We start from the raw sequence: 17,543 nt of genomic DNA on the forward strand, positions 1-17,543 counted from the left end.
AAAAAAAAAAAAAAAAAAAAAAAAAAAAAAAAAAAAAAAAAAAAAAAATCTGCCAGCAATATTATTGTATTCTAGAAGCAATAATGCAAAACAAAACAAGATGGCTTCATTGCAAAAAGTCATTTCTTATATACTCAAAACAAATGGTTCACCAGGGAAACAAAAGCATTGATGAAAATGCTTTTCAAACATAAATAAATGACCCACCAGTTATACTTGTCCTGAAAAGCACTAGGTTTACTGTTAACCTAGCAGCGAGGGTCACTTGATGGATAAAATGGCCCATTCCTTGCCATCCAACATGTAATCTTATTTTATGTCCTCTAAGGCAAAGAAACTAAGAGGAAGCCAAGAGTCCGTCACACCACCTGGTGATTACCGGAAAGATCGTTTTCCGGGCAACTCCAAAAGTATTTGGAGCCTGTCATGTATATGACACACACAGGCATGCATATCATTTTCAAAAGCATTACATAATGTTTTGGTTTCATTCATAGTACTGCAAGTTTTTGCTTCACCCAGCAAGGATAACGATGAGAGCCTATGACCGATGCTGTGAAGATGTTCTATCGGACCCATGCCATTGTCGGAAGCCGCTGGATCTTAGAGCAGAATCTGACCCACCGGCTGCCTGGTGAAAAGCACCCCACCCTGGCTCTCTGTCGACCTGGTTTGATGAAAATACAGACAAGTAGTGCTCTCTTTCCCACGCAAGTCGACTCGATAAAGGATTTTCAGCTTCTTGGAAGTTACGACCTGATGACCCTGATGGGAAAAAGTAGAAACTGCTAGGTTGATCTGATGATGAGGCCACAGGTCCTACTTGGGCTGACCCTCTATGATTGCTTGATCTTCGGTTGCTGGGAATGACGGGCGTCCTCATGGTTGGTGAATTACTAGGTTGTGTTTGTTGTTGATAATACGCCTGTAGAGCTTGAACTCTATCACGGGTCCGAGCATTGCTCCCTGGATAAGGAGGAATCATTGAAGAAGTAACTGAGCTCCCAGCTCTAGCACTAGAACTGCAGAAAGAATGTATAGTCAGCATTGACGATTGATTAAGAAAAGGAATTTGCAAAGAAGGAAACACCTTAGGGGGAAAAAAAGGAAATATCTCAAGAAATTGTTGCTCCAAACTCCAAAGACATGATTTTTGTTATTTCCTTCGTTATTGGTCATCAAACATGTTAAAGGAGCTCCATGCCTCCATCGACTATCAGAGAGTACGCACAGTATGCCATAATAAAATACAAACTTCAAATTGTTAGGAAGTACCTGTGACCAACAAGGAATGGATGCATAAGAGACCCTAATCTTGGCATATCAGAGCTGGCCCTAGATGGTCGCTGACTAACAGGCGGAATAGAAGGCTGATCTGCACCACCCATACGACTGCTAGTTGAAAATGGAGGTGAATGGTGCTCCCAACCATGATAATGAAGATCCATACCGGGAAAAGCATAAGAAGTTGGCAAATCACTAGTTACGGATGCGCCATTCCAGTGATTGTTAAAGTTAGAAGCATCTGAAACACTTCCGCTGGAATTTGAGGATGAGGGATGAACGGGCCCGATGTAGGCAATATATGGGCAAGGGTGTGTGGCTGAGGATACTGCTGTATGCTCAGCAAAAATTGCATGCTGTCCAAGTAGATCATGATCTGCATTGCAACACTACTCCGTTAAATGTCTTGGTCAAAATGAAATAGAATAGAAACTGGAGGGAGAGAGAGATCCATTAAATGTCTTAGTCAAAATGAAAAAGAGAATAGAAACCAGAGGGGGCGAGAAAATTACATACCCAGTTAAGCAAAAAAGTATAATTGAAAAAAAAAAAAAAAAGAAGAAGAAAAGAACTTACATGCAGAAGGTGAAAACTCCCCGTCCCTGCGAGTAAAAAAGAGAAATTTTTAACTTGAAGGATAAGAAGTCAGGCTCAGGAACAAGAACGAAAATATTTAATAATAACAAAAACAACAACAAGAAGGAAACAAGAAAACCTTACCCTTAATTCTAATTGTACAAGAATTAAAAGCACCAAACCTTTTTATGAACTAAGTCTATAACTTAAAGTACTGAATATAGCAGAGCAACTAACGGAATATCTCTCTCTTCATAAACAATGAGCACTAAATTAGTGACGAATAGGAACTAGATAAAATGCAAGTTAAGTCCCAACCAAATATCAAATTCAGATGAATTACAGATTACAACTATACATTTATCTGAATAAATCCTTCCGTGAGAAAAATAACATGTAACTTCTTAGACAAGTTTGGTTAGGGGGTGCAAGGGGTCACTCGAACATAGGGCCGGCAATATGGGTCACGACACGACGACACGACTCGAAAACGACACGAATTTTGCGGGTTAAGGTTGAGAAAAAAGAGATTCGGGTCACAATTGGGTCGACCTGAAATTGACACGAAAATCATTGGTCAATTTCAGGTTAGACCCGTCTTAACCCGAACATGACACGAAACTCATAAAAAACTAAAAAATACATATATTTTTCATTTCATATTTTAAATTTTATTATGAACTTGTGATATCATGATAGTTATACTCAAAATCTTATACTATTATTTGCTTAATTTCAATGGATGTTATTGTAATTTAGTGTGTTATAAATTTTAAGTTATTTTTAGTATGTAAAAAACTAAGTAAAAGTATACAATTTTCGTGTCAATTTCAGGTCGACCCAATTGTGACCCGAATCTCTTTTTTCTCAACCTTAACCCGCAAAATTCGTGTACGTGACACGTCAGGAAAGCGATAGGAAGAAAGTGGTCGTGTCGTGTTCGTGTTGCGGTTTTTTAAAAATTTTGTGTCATGGGCCGTGTTCGGGTTGACTGCAAATTTAGAAAGAAACGATCAAAACACGACACGAACACGACACGTGACACGAATTGCCACCCCTACTCGAACACCCCCATATCTAAATTGTTCTTCGTATTCTTTACGAGTTTATCAATTGGTATCAGAGCACTTTCCCGGGATGACGAAGAGAACCGACGACTGTGAAAAGGAGAGAACAGAGGGAAATAAGGAAGATTTGTTGAAGGAGATGGAATCTTTGTGCGAGGATGTGAGGACCACGATTAGAACAAGGGATGGAGTTGTTGTTGACAAGGATGGACGAGTTGCTGAAGCAGCGGAGTTCTGCAGATCGGGAGCCGCTGGAGGTGGAAAACGGGATTCCGGCAGAACAGTTGTGCCGACAACGGGAACAGGTGAGAGATCGGCAAAATGGCGAGAGGGAGGGGCTTGCGCAGAGTTTCGGACTCCAAGGGTAGAGATGCCGATTTTTTATGGTGAAAATCTTGATGGATGGATTTTTAGGGCAGAAAGATATTTCACCATGAATAGGCTGTCGGAGATGGAAAAATTAGATGTGGCAGTGGTGAGCCTTGAAGGAGAAGCCCTAGCTTGTTCCAGTGGGAAGATCGACGACGGGCGATCTGAGATTGGGCGGAGATGAAACGGATGGTATTAGAACGTTTCCGGTCGACGCAAGAAGGGACTCTTTGTGAGAAATTCTTATCGCTACACCATGAGACAACGGTGAGGGAGTACCGCCGCCAATTCAAGACTTTGGCCGCGCCATTAACGAAGATTTCTGAGCAAGTTTTGGAGAGCACATTCGTGAATGGGTTGAAGCCGAGGTGAGAGCTGAGATTTGCATGTTGAAACCCAGTGGATTGGGCCGCATTATGGAGCTCGCCCAACGGGTGGAAGAGCGTAACCAATTGGTTCGCGGGCCCAAGGCCCAAATGGCTCAAGTTAATTCATGGAATAAGGGAGGCCATAGTTCGTCTGGGCTTGGGTTAAGGGGTAGTCAAACATTTGGCGGTGGGCCAAAGCTATCAAACCCAACGATTTCCACTGGGTGTTCTTCTTTGGCGGTGGGCCAAAGGACACTACGAGCGGGTCGGCGCCGTTCAGAAGACTCACCGACACAGAGCTTCAAGCGAAGAGAGAGAAAGGATTGTGCTATCGTTGTGACGGGAAGTATTCCATTGGACACCGTTGCTCGAATTGATAATTACAGGTTCTCATCATCCGTGAAGAGGAGGATTGTGCGGGGGAGAAGGATGAAGGTGCAGAATCCGAGGCGGAGGAAGAAGTGGTCGAGCTATCACTCAACTCGGTGGTCGGATTTACATCGCCAAAGACCATGAAACTTGAGGGAATACTTCATGGAAATGAGGTAATAGTTTTGATTGATAGTGGAGCTACACAATTTCATTTCTGTTGAATTGGTGCGGAAATTGGAGTTGCCGGTGGACCGAACGTGTGATTATGGGGTGATTATGGGGACTGGAATGTCTGTTAAGGGCAAAGGAGTATGCAGGGGTGTTGTGGTCACTTTGCAGGAGATAGAGGTCGTGGAGGATTTCTTGCCTCGAATTAGGAAGTTCAGATATGATTTTGGGCATTCAGTGGCTGGAGACTCTTGGTGTAATGACGGTGAATTGGAAGAATTTGACCATGAAATTCATTGTGGAAAACCGTCAAGTGTCTTTGAAAGGGGACCCCGGATTAAATAGGTCTTCAGTGTCTTTAAAGGCCTTAGAGCGAGCGTTTAGTCAGGAGGGACAAGGGTTGTGGCTTGAATTGAACAACATGGGGTTGAGTACTCAGGAAAGCGATAGGAAGGTACCCGAGGAGTTGGTTGAGGTGCTTCACTGTAGAGCTTTGGTGTTTGAGATGCCTGCAGAATTGCCACCAGAACGTGCAAAGGACCAAGCGATAGTGCTAAAGGCGGGAACTTCCCCGATTAATGTACGACCTTATCAATATCCACAGGTCCAGAACGAAGAAATTGAGAAGTTGGTCGGCGAAATATTGGCAGCAGGAAATATTCAAGCAAGTGTGAGGCCATATTTCAGTCCCGCTAAGTGTGAGTCCATATTCCAGTCCCGTTCTTTTGGTTAAGAAAAAGGATGGAAGCTGGCGTTTTTGTGTGGACTATCGGGCTTTAAACAAGGAGACAGAGTACCGGACCGTTTCCCTATTCTGATTATTGATGAACTCCTCGATGAGCTTCACGGGGCTGCAATTTTTTCCAAGATTGATCTTAAATCGGGGATATCACCAGATTCGAGTCAACCCGGAGGACGTGCCCAAAACGGCTTTTCACACACATGAGGCACATTACGAGTTTTTGGTAATGCCATTTGGGCTTACAAATGCCCCAACAACTTTCCAGTCACTCATGAATGAGGTGTTGCGAGCTTTTCCTCCGTAAGTTTGTCTTAGTTTTCTTCGATGACATACTTGTTTATAGTCAGACCTTGGAGGAGCATGTTCGCCACTTAGATCAAGTGTTAGCGGTTTTACAACAGCACCATCTTTTCACGAATGCGAATAAGTGTAGTTTTGGACAGCAATCTTTGGAGTATTTGGGACACATTGTCCCGGGCAAAGGCGTGTCTGCGGATTCGGCCAAGATAGATGCAATGCTGAATTGGCCTACCCCGACCATCGTGTGTGACTTGCGGGGATTTTTGGGATTGACGGGGTACTACCAGAAGTTTGTCGCGGGGTACAGCCACATCGCAGGGCTTTTAACGAATTTACTTCGGAAGGATGGGTTCCAGTGGACTGCAGAAGCTGATTAGGCCTTTTCTTGTTTAAAACGCGCCATGACCTCCGTGCCGGTTTTGGCTCTTCCTGATTTCACAAAACCGTTTGTGCTTGAAATTGATGCTCTGGGGTTTAGTGTGGGTGTAGTGTTGATGCAGAACCAGCAACCCCTTGCGTACTTTAGCCAAGCTTTGTCTCCGCGAGCTCAAGGTAAATCAGTTTATGAGAGGGAATTGATGGCCATTGTTTTGGCAGTTCAAAAGTGGCGGCCATATATGCTTGGCCGACAAGTGTAGCCTTAAGTATTTGCTGGAACAACACCTTGTGAGTGTGGAGCACCAAAAGTGGCTCACTAAGTTGATGGGGTATGATTTTGAGATTCAATAAAAACCTGGGCAGGAAAATTGCGCCACGGATGCTCTTTCTCGTATTGTCTACTCTCCGGGGTTGAGTGCCCTGTTGGTCTCTTCCATTGTCAACACACAAGAGCTACAGCAACAGGTGTTGCAAGATGAGAAACTCGGCCAGATTATTTCAGCATTACAGCTCCAGTCCGAGGCCTATCCTAGATTCTCCCTAGTGCAGGGACGGTTGTTGTATAATGGTAGAATGGTAGAGCCTAGAGGTTCGCCTTTCATTCCTAAACTGCTTCACTCTTACCATGACAGGGTTCTAGGAGGCCATTCGGGTGTCCTTAAGACTGACCGACGCCTGGCAGCGGATTGGTTTTGGTCGGGCATGAAGAAGGATGTGACCTTGTATGTAGCCGCATGTGACGTTTGCCGGCATTGCAAAGCCTCCACATTAGCCCCTAGTGGCCTGTTACAGCCTTTGCCCATTCCCGAACGGGTGTGGGAGGATATTTCGATGGATTTTATTGAGGGGTTGCCCCGTTCAGAGGGATTCGACACTATTTTGGTGGTTGTCGATAGGCTTAGCAAGTATGGTCACTTCATTGCCTTGAAGCATCCTTTCTCGGCTGAAACGGTAGCTAAGTGTTTCATATGTGAGGTTGTTCGCCTCCATGGTGTTCCGCATACAATCGTGACCGACCGTGATCGTATATTCCTCAGTCATTTTTGGACGGAACTTCACAAACAGATGGGAACTACCCTCGGGCGCAACACCGCTTATCACCCACAATCTGATGGTCAAACATAAGTGGTTAATCGGTGTGTTGAAACCTATTTGTGTTGTTTCACATCGGGTAAACCAGGGCAATGGCACAAGTGGTTAGCTTGGTCTGAATATTGGTATAATACCTCGTTTCATACCGCAGCACGCACTACTCCTTTTCAGGTGGTCTACGGCCGTGCTCCACCTCCTTTGTTGCGCTATGGCCACGGAACGTCCGCGGTGGATTCGGCGGATCAGCAATTGCAGGACCGAGATGCCATGTTGGACTTACTTAAGTTTCACTTGCTTAGGGCTCAGCAGCGAATGAAATCGGTGGCTGATGGTAAACGCCAAGATGTGCAGTATGAGGTTGGCAACCTAGTACCTTAAGTTGCGTCCCTACCGTCAGGTGTCTTTAGCCCGACGCCGCAATGGGAAGTTAAGTCCACGTTTCTATGGCCCTTTTGCTATCATAGCGTACCGTCTTTGTCTGCCGGAGGAGGCTGCCATTCACCTGGTATTTCACGTTTCCCAGCTGTGCCACGCTGTTGGCCATGGCCAAGTTGTGTCTATGATCCCACCACAGTTGATAGGTGATTTGGAATTGTGCGTCACACCAGAGGCTTTAATGGGCATGCACCAACGCATAACAGGGGGACATTCTGACTCAAGGTTTTAATCCGTTGGGAACATCTTCCGGCACATGATGTGACTTGGGAGCCCTATGAGGCCATCGATCGCTAGTTTCCTCATTTCCACCTTGAGGACAAGGTGCGTCTTTGGGGCGGGGGTAATGATAAGCCTCCTTTGCGTTTTACCTATGTGTGGAGGAGAGTTCGTGAGAAGAATGCGGCAGGAGCAGGGGAAGGCAGTGGAGATGCAGATCAAGGAGGTATTTCTTAGAAGAGTAATGAGTTGGCAAGTCAAGGGGGATGATGTGATGGGGATAGCTAGTAGTTAGTTGGTTAGGCCGTGGTTGTTAAGTGGGAAATAGTTAGTAGGAAGAGGAATAGTATAAATAGTCTAGAAAAGCATGAGAAGGGATTCATTTGATCATTCTCAGAACTTCTTAGACAAGTTTGATTAGGGAGTGCAAGGGGTCACTCGAACACCCCCATATCCAAACCTGTGATTCTGTAATTCCGCCATTAATAACAGTGATCAAGCTTGTGACCTAGCTTGTTTGTGCATAAATCTTGCGTAGCCTTTCTCTAAACTGTTCTTTGTATTCTTTAGGAGTTTATCAATCATCCACATTTACTCAAAAGACCAAACAAACACATGCTCACATACCTATATGTATACATGCAAAAAGACATCTCATAACTAAAATAGACTAATACAGGGTCATAAAACTAATAAACGGAAGGCTAAAGGCCCCATAGCCTATGATATAAAAAGATACATTCATACACACACACATGATGAATTCAATTTTAATGTACATAGTACTTCTAATCATAAACATGACAGATTTAACATTAATGCTTCGCAAAAGACAACCAATATGCTACAGAACAACAAACTCTGACATTGGCTTATTAGAAACTCTGACATGGGCTAAGGTTATAAGTGTCAATCATATACGTGCTTTCTTTTAAACACTTGCAACCTAGACATTTCTAATAGTTGAGTCTTGACTGGCTCCCATGAGCATTTTAAAAGGCAATTTTCCATTTTGCGAAGCTCACAAGCAAAATTTGTTACATGTAGTATACTCAAACTTCTGACAACAATGTACAGAAATATGGGACAAAAACTTTATTAAGTGAAAAGTGAAAACATAGACAAAAATGGAAAATAAACTGATCACAAACTACCAGCATACACATTAACCCAGGTCTAAGCTCAAAAGTATGAGATCATGCTTACTCAAATGATGAAGGGAGTCGCGTTAAGCTGCCAAACGGACACCAATGAACACCAAAGGACTGCAAAAAGAAAATGAAACCAAACATTATTAGATCCAGATCAAATTCATGCGGCTTTCTATCTATCCATCTCTTTGCAAAACAACGTTCATGCACATACACATCCTAAAGTACCTAGATGATCAAACAAAATTGTGTCTGAAATATGTACCTGAAAATGCAGGTGACTATGGAAAAAAGAATAATCCAGAGGTCTCATGGATCTCACGTTTTTTGAGTTACCCAATGGAATGGTACAGATGAATCTTATTGAATGCCTTTGGTTTACATACTTTGATAGAAACTACATCACTCTTCACAGAAAAAGCCTTTTAAACCTAACTTCTAAATTGATTTTCTAAAAAATCCCTACAAATATTATGTTTAGAATGGGCTGGGCCTTCTAGAAGTTGCGCTGCCATATGAAAGCATAACTAATGAATGATATTATGTAATAATAAGTGGATATAGAACACAAAGCAAAATGTGGCACTAATGAATTGGATTCTACCAACAGGGAGAAAGTAGCAACGTGAGCATAAGACAAACCATGATATACGAATTTACTCATTGGCTTAAAAACACTGTCACCTGAAATAGAAATAACAAAAGCAAAAAGAAAAGAGACTTAAGAAGAAATTCAAATAAAAGTTCACTCTTTACCATTTCAGAGTAGCTTAAATCATATAGATCCTCATCATGAACCCAATCATCCATGCTAATTTCTGGAAATGAGCGAGAACCGTTAGCATAAAGCCATTGGCCTTTCTCAATCTTCCGGCAATTAGGGCATTGCATGGCACCCTTTACATTGAATGCCGAACCAATGCAATCTGAAAGGAAAAAAATCAAAACAAATAATCAAGGGGAGAGAAGTGCACAAGAGTGAACTTATAGTCTGATTAACAACAAATCACTTTCTGAAAAAAAAAAAAGAAAATATAAAGGAAATAGCAATATCGTGACGAAAAGATGCTCACAAATTCCAAAACCAATGTCATGAAAAATGTAGTTCAATTGAAATAAATGAATCTAAAATGAAATAAAATGTAACCAGGAGACTGCAGAAACATCATTCACATTTGCTCAAGACAGTAAACTTGTTTGCACAACAATAACTATAAGTGTACATAACGGAAATAATCAACTTGTAGATATTGTCTATAGTATACAAGAAATCACAATGCTGAAAGACTCCTCTTATCACAAATAAACCGCAGTTTGGGACTTACTAAACTTGAGGGAAAATTGTTGGACATGGATAAGAGTGAGAGGGTAGTTTCAGGCAGAAAGAGTATGAGGTCCTGAGTATGTAAAAGTTGCATATTCAGAATTCATAATATAAAAGTCTACGAATTTCTCTATCAGAAGAATAATCCCATTGAAAATCATGTTTTTATGTGATTTACTTAATGCATATAATTGAATAGTTCACAGAATTCTAACACTAAAGTCGTTTGTGATGCCATGTTAATCACAAATATTTCAATATAGCCAATCAAAATTCATCTAACAATTGCCAACTTATCCCAAAAATCCTCACCCCAAGCAAAAGTTCTCTCTAAATGCTCTATTCCAGGTTTTCAGAGAAAATACAAACATCCATACATCATCAAATCACCGAATCTAATATAAAATTAGCTAATAATTCACTGCGTCAAACAGTGACAAGCTAAAACATAATTCCAGAAAAATGATCTAATCAGCAAAAACATTTCGATAGCTAGACATGCATAAATAAACACAAATAAAATCAGCTATATTAGCGATGAAATAACAATTACAATGCACAATTCAATTTCCTAATCAACCAAACACCTCATCAAAAGGTTAAAAAGAAGGAAAAAAATCCAGATCTTAGAAATTCTAATCTAAACAAACAGATTACCATAAACAAATCCGAAGGCGATTATCACTTACCGAGATGGAATTCATGGCCGCATTGAAGCTTGGCCCAGGATCTATCCCCATTATCGGAGACGGCCTCGAGGCAAATCGAGCAGGAGACGGAGCCGCCGCCGCCGCCAAGGCAGGACTTTCCGCCACAACCGCCATCGGCGGATTCGATCACCACATCGTCATCGTTCCCCAATCCCATACCAGTTTCAGAGTCAGCAAACCCTAGTCACCGTCCCAGCGACGTTACGAAGTCTGAAATCTCACAAAGAAAAAAAGTTGTCCGGCGACAAGGAATGAAGATGCGGATGGTGAAACGACGTCGTCACGTCCGGGAATTGGGAAGTTACGGAATTTGATTGGATTTTTTTTTTTTTTTTTTTTTGGTTTCTTTGGTTTTCTTCAGCAAAGCGAAGACGATGCGTCAGAGATGGTATTTCTTTTCTGGGATGCGAAATTTTCTCATGGAGAAATATAAAATAAAAATTATAAAATCCTTTCCTGGTCTCTCTCTCTCTCTCTCTCTCTCTCTCTCTCTCTGTGCGTCTCTCTTTTATAATTCACACGGCTTTGTTTGCTTTTCTCAATTTTATGGCTGTTTCTCTCTCTATATCCGTGAGTCAGTGGGGGAATTCCCACCGTTGGATTGGACTTACAAGTTAGTAACTATGGGCAGCTATAACTGTTATGACAATGTGATGGACGGCTAGGATGGAGTTTCCTGCTTGTGCTTGTTTTTGTTAAAAAAAAAATCTAGGTGGATTTTTCTATGGTTTCGATATCAAAGATTTTTTTAATGGTTTTGTATCTTTTTCTTTAGTTACTGTAATTTTCTAGTGCAAAATCCTAAATTACACTAGTAGTAGGTTTTTTTTTTTTGAAAAAAAAAGGTATGTATGATTTCTTTTTCTTTATTTACTTTACTTTTGTGGTGGAAAATGGATAAATGCGATAGGAGTAACGATAATATTTAGGGTCTTTTAGACATATATAGTCAATTTCTAATTGTTATGTAAAAGTAAAGTAAAATAATATGTTTCTGCTCAAAAAAAAAAAATGTTTAGTAATGAAAATCTATGTATTAGTTTCCCCTGAAAAAAAAAAAGAAGAAACTACTTTCTTGGGTTAATCAAAAAGAGTGAGTGTGTTTGGTTCAAGAATTTATGTCATGATTTGAATCATAGTTCGTGGTTTATTACAGTATTTTTTCTCATAAAAAATACACATAAATCGATAATAATTATGAATTATGATTCTGAATCTATAAAAAAATGAGTTTTAATGTTTATTCTTAAAAAAAAGAGGTTTAATGATTTTTTTCTTTAAAAATTTTAAGATAAGATCTAAGCGTATATTTCGTAGACAATGTAATTTATTTTGTTGATAAATTAAAAAAATGGGAAAAGTACAATAGACAATTTAAAAAATGATCCCTTATTACAACGTATAAGAGTAGAGAATTTACGTTACGTTTGACTAAATTAATTAATAAAATTTCTAAAATGAGAAGGAGTGTCAAATATATTACATAGATAATATAACCCGAATGTAGACTCTTTGTTGTCATCATCAGATACAAGATTTTCCTTACCAAAAAAAATTTCTTAGCTTTTTTTATATAAAATAAACTTTTTCTTAGCTTTACAAGCAAGTTACTTATTATTATAAAACACAAACAAAAGGAAACTATTATTAGATATTTGCTTTTTACGCTTAAAATCCTAAATCGTAAAAGTAGTAATTACACTACAATACCTTTGGTTAAAATTTTATAAAATTTTTGAAATACTACTAAAATAGCAAATCATTTCAAAAAAATAAAAAAGATATATTAGTTATCATAATAGTGTCACATTTTAATTTTAATTTTAAACTATATAATGATAAAAACGTTATTTCAATGATAACAAATTTTGCTACTCTGGTAATATTTTAAATTTTTTTATATTTAAATTTTACTATTGAATTATGCTATACCTGTAAAGAGCCCTAGTATCCAAAGGAATTGTAATTAGTCATAACAATACGGAGCAAAAAATAAGAAGCCCATTCGTTATAAAATGAATGAAAAAGGAGCTCAACCAAAAATGAATATGGACAATGCAAAATTGCTATAAGAGTATTTTACATGACCTTATAAATAAATAAAGGGAAGATCATTAGCAAAAATAATAATAATAATAATAAATATAATAATAATGATAATAATAAAGGGAAGAGGAGGGAGGGAGGAAGGAGTGAATATAAGAACTTGCTGAAATAAAAAGATATGAGCAATCAAGAAAGTTTGGTGGTTGGTAGGTTGTTGGAAAATTCCAGGCTAAAAAAAAGAAAAAGTGATTGTTGGAAAAATTTTAACAAATATTGGTAATAAGAATATTATAAAAATCTATGTAGAGCCCGTTTGGTTTATGGATTAGAACTATGAGATTAAAATTATTTTCGATTTACGTGTGTTTTTTATGAGAGAAAATACTGTAGCGAACTATGAACCATGATCCGAATCAGAGAACGAATCTTCCAACCAAACGGGCTCAAATAAATGATCCTTACTTTCGTACGCCTTTAACCAATAAATTATCCAAAGAAAGAATTTACAAGATTAGTCTACCAAAACAAATAAATAATAATGAATTACAAATGGAAGACGAAAAACGTCAATATATAAACTAAGATTAGAAATAACTTGAAGTTTGATAAGGTTAGGTTTGAGTCTTGTAAACCACCCAACCAAACCACAGGCCAAGTCCGGCGATGTGTTGGATCACGTGCGTAACATAGCCCAACCAATGGGACAAGGCATAAAAACCCGGTCTTTAACTATTAAAATAATGTATCCCCTAATTTATTTATCACCCCTTTTTTAAGGAAAAAAAAAGGAGGAAAAATAGCATTTTCAGCTGTACTAAAGGAAACAATTTTACTATTATCGAGGGAGAAACCCAAAAAATTGTTTAATTCACGTAGGTTTTGTAGACTGAAATCTAAAGTAACTTTTGTTTTTAGAGTTAATAACCAATTTAATATCATTTTTAAGATGATTTATAAACTATTCGTTTGTCCTTAATTTGAGTTGAAATTTCAATTTGAGTTGTACTTTTAATTCAAATTAATATTTGGTAGCAAAACTTGAAACAAGATTTAAGTTAAAATTTAAATCCGAATTAGCCAAATAATGTAAAATCCGAATTTAACTCCCCCCTTGAATTTGAGTTAAAAACGTGATTCGAGTTAAATGTAGAGTCCATAGTGTCTTAAAGTCATCGTTATCTTCTTTGACTTTTATCTTCTTTATGGAAAATTTGCATCAAGTAGTTAGAACGATCCGATGCTCTGCAAACAATACAAGAAAAAAAAAAAAGCAAAAGATGAAATGGAAGAAATTGTTGTAGGAAGGTATGGGTATGAGGAAGTGCAAGAACGTGAATGGAGGACAAAAAAAATAGTAAAACACTTGCTAGGTAAGGAATTATTTTTTCTTTTATAGAGAAAGACAACTAAACTAGTTACCTGATTTCACTTACGATCATGTATTTAAGTTCAAAAAATACTTCTTTATTTTGGTTGAAATCAATTTTCCTTCTAAAATTATATCCACCAAATTATGTGCATTTCAATTCAAACACATATACGCTCTTTAATTCCCAAACTGAAAAGTTTAATGAATATTAGAAAATATTTATTGCAATCAATATAACTCCTGATGAAATATCAGCACCAGAGCTTATAATCGTAATGAGTCGACTTTTAAGAGTTGAACTGATCTCCTAACGGGATTCACCATAATTCTAGAAACCTTACGTAAGAAATAAATTCTTATCACCGCCCTTAAAAAAAAATCCTCATTTTAGTCATTAAATAATAGATTGATCCTTGAATCTTGTCTTCTCTGTTCTAATGGGTCGAGCTAATATCAGTTGATATGAACGAGGCAAAGATGAAATTCGACTCCAACAAATACCTAGACGGGCCTGTTTAGTTTGCTGATTCGAGTTGAGATGTGACTTTATGTGAAAACTTTTTACTGTAGCAAAAAAGTTAGATGTGACTGCTTGTGAGAGCTTTTTACTGTAGCAAAACTCGAATTCTAAACTCAAATCAGCGAAATGAACGGGCCTCAGTTTTAAGTTTATAAGTTTCAACTCTCTAACTTCCTTCCATACTTCATTTTAGGCTATTCCCCACCCCAATGAACAAAATAGTGTCAAAATGGGACATTTTGTCCAAACTGGCCCAATAATTATATAGCAAAACCAATGGATATTCATATTTATGATTGAGTAGTTTGTCACATTTCACTTTGTTTTTCTTTTTATAGAATTGTCAAATTTCACATTTGAGAAATGAGATAATGTAATCAGACTCGAGGGATATATATATATATATATATATTACAATAATATATGTTTCTAAGATGAACTGTGAATGGCTTGCCTTCTGGCAGTTCTGTATAGGCAAAGGAGAAACGATACAAAATTTTGTCTTTGTCGGCAACAAATTTATACATAGCTTGAGTAAGTGGGTTTAGTTGGTTGTTCTTTGGTGGAATATTTAGTTGGAGTACATCCCTGTCCTAGACTACGCTTGCACTACTGGAATAATAATAATAATAATAATAATAATAATAATAATAATAATGATAATAATAATAAAACATGTATGTTGAAACTTTCGATAAATTAAAAAGGCTTCGGTATCAATGTGGTGAGATCCAAAACTAAAGTAACCCTGATGCTATGTTTGGTAGGAAGGAAAGAAAATGGGATAGAAAGAAAATATGGAAGTGATGAAAAATAACAATGATGGAAAGGAAATTGATTTTTTTTTATATTGTTTGATATGAGAAGATGGAAAGAAAATGAGCTTACCTTCACTTGTTTGGTATGGTAAGTTAAATTGGGAGGAAAGAAAAAATCTTACTCATAAATTACTTTTATGCCCTTAAATTTTTTGCTTGGATGTTAATGGAGAAAATGATAGTTTAATAACTTTGCTCACTTTAATGAGTTGTCCTCATTTTTCATCCCATTTTCTGCCCACTTGTGGAAAGAAAAAAAAATAGTGGGGCCAACATATATTATTTTCTACTACATTTTCTCTTCCTTTCTCTTTTCTCTCCTACCAAACAACCTATATTTTCATTTTCCCTCCCAAAATTCCTCCACCTTCTTCCTTCCTTCTACTTTTCTTTCCTACCAAACATACTCTCAATGTTGCACAAACATGTATGCACATTTAGCCCCAACCCCCGAACCACAATGTTGGGAATCGAAAAGAGATGAGGCCAATTGATTTTTTCCAAGGAGCAATGCTATTAAGTTCCGTGGTTCATTAATAAAAGTCTCCGGCGTGAGACTCACGAGTAGAGTCCACTTTTAATTAGATGGCGATGTTAAGTATTAGTGATGTCTTTAAACATTTTTTTCTTTTAAGATATTGAGATCAAACAATCTATGTTGGGGATCAAGTTTCTAATGTTAACAATCAAGATGATGACGTGTATCAATGTTTTACAAAACTCTCCAAGAAATCATTTTCTTGTTTATGACACGGAGAATTCAAAATGTTCTTAGCCATGACTAACTGATAATGCGAACCAATGCAATTAGAGTAGTCTTTAAAGTATCTCTCACGTTTGGCCAACTTCTCTACAAATGTGAAGACGAGACCATATTTCACTCTTCATACACGTGTAAAAGTTTTTTTATTTTTATTTTTATTGTTTGTTTAATTGAAGCGTTTAAAGTTCTTTTAATTTGTAGGTCTATTGCCGGCGCCCCCTTAACGAAAAAACGACGAAGAAAGCAGCGAAAAGTTGGAAACATGAAGAATCATTGATGTCGTAAAAAATCCACCCCAAACCTTTTCATGAAACTATTGCAACCAAAGTAAATAAAGAATATAAAACGCGACGGTGAAGATGCACCCATTGGAACCTCGCCCTAATACATATGTCTATATCTATACTTATCTCCTATTAGGAGAATGGGTTCTCCACCCGTTTTTTCTTTTTAGCTTTTATTTTTTTTCTTTTTCTTTTTATCTTTTTTTTTAGTTATCTTTTTTTTTTCTTCTTTTTCCTCGTTAATTTTTTTAGTGCATATTTTAACCTTTAATTTTTGTATATTTTAAAATATATATCATTTAAATAATTTTTTATAATTATTCAAAAGATTATTTTTTAATTACTTTGTTAAATTAATTTATTTTTAAATGTCCCTACATAAATATTTTTTACATGCGATTCTCGTAAATTTCAGTTTCAATTGTGGAATATCTCATATAAAAGTTTTTTGTCTTTCTTTATTTTATCATTTTTTCTCTCTTTTTTCTCTAATAATTTATTAGTTTATTTATTTCATCGATTCAAGTTTAAAATTTAAATTTTATTACAATAAAAAATTTTAAAAACAGTCATATTTTAATTTAAATTAAAATTTTAAATTAATAAATTAAACAAGCTCTAACTGTCGTTTTACATGAGCTCTAACTGTTGTTTTACATGAGTTATGGGTTTTGACTATGTATGTATGTATGTACGCATAGCTAGAGAGAAACATCATAAAGGCGGCGGTCAATGTTAGGGGTCAAAAAGTCAACACATGATTTACTTTTAAAAAAATAATAAAAAATAGATCAATATAAAAAATTTAAAAAAGTATATAAGTTAATTTTTAATTATAAAAATTAATAAGCTGACAAGTTATGGACGAAAATAATAATTTAATTTATTTATTAATTTATGTAAATTATTGACCTATTAATTTTAATTTATCTCAAATCTTGACTTATTTTTTTCTTTTTCTCTTACTTTTATTCTTACTAGGCCCTCTGGGCAAGGAATATCTGAGTCTACATGCAACGGATATTCGCTTACCACCGCTCACAAATGAAAAATAAGTTATAATTCCCTAAAAATCCCAGACTTAACTTCATTAGTTGTTTATTTTCATTCTTATTTCTTCAAACTTTGTCATCAACAACTTGTGGACAATCAACATATCCTGCCTCAGTCACCGTCCAATATCTTTCC

General features: G+C 37.2%; 1 protein-coding gene across 1 annotated transcript; it reads right to left on the reverse strand.

The window, feature by feature from the left end:
• Positions 1-105: 105 nt before the first annotated feature.
• LOC21385995 (E3 ubiquitin-protein ligase RFI2) lies at positions 106-11,079 on the reverse strand. Its single transcript, XM_024163812.1, has 6 exons — positions 10,535-11,079; positions 9,278-9,447; positions 8,577-8,635; positions 1,861-1,886; positions 1,276-1,660; positions 106-1,022 (listed from the first exon to the last, which is right to left on the reverse strand). Exons 1-6 carry the CDS (start codon positions 10,710-10,712, stop codon positions 542-544), a joined length of 1,299 nt encoding a protein of 432 aa, XP_024019580.1. The 5' UTR covers positions 10,713-11,079; the 3' UTR covers positions 106-541.
• Between the last annotated feature and the right edge of the window lie 6,464 nt (positions 11,080-17,543).

Source organism: Morus notabilis, unplaced genomic scaffold (assembly GCF_000414095.1).
Source record: "Morus notabilis unplaced genomic scaffold, ASM41409v2 Scaffold707, whole genome shotgun sequence".
Taxonomy (NCBI): domain Eukaryota; kingdom Viridiplantae; phylum Streptophyta; class Magnoliopsida; order Rosales; family Moraceae; genus Morus; species Morus notabilis.

Excerpts from the sequence above, each read along its gene's own strand:
- LOC21385995 (XM_024163812.1), bottom strand. The coding sequence starts at position 10,712 with ATGGGATTGGGGAACGATGACGATGTGGTGATCGAATCCGCCGATGGC. Across the intron at positions 1,887-8,576 it reads CGACTCCCTTCATCATTTGA|GGACGGGGAGTTTTCACCTT; the intron begins GTAAGCATGATC and ends TTTTACTCGCAG. Across the intron at positions 1,023-1,275 it reads CCATTCCTTGTTGGTCACAG|TTCTAGTGCTAGAGCTGGGA; the intron begins GTACTTCCTAAC and ends TTCTTTCTGCAG.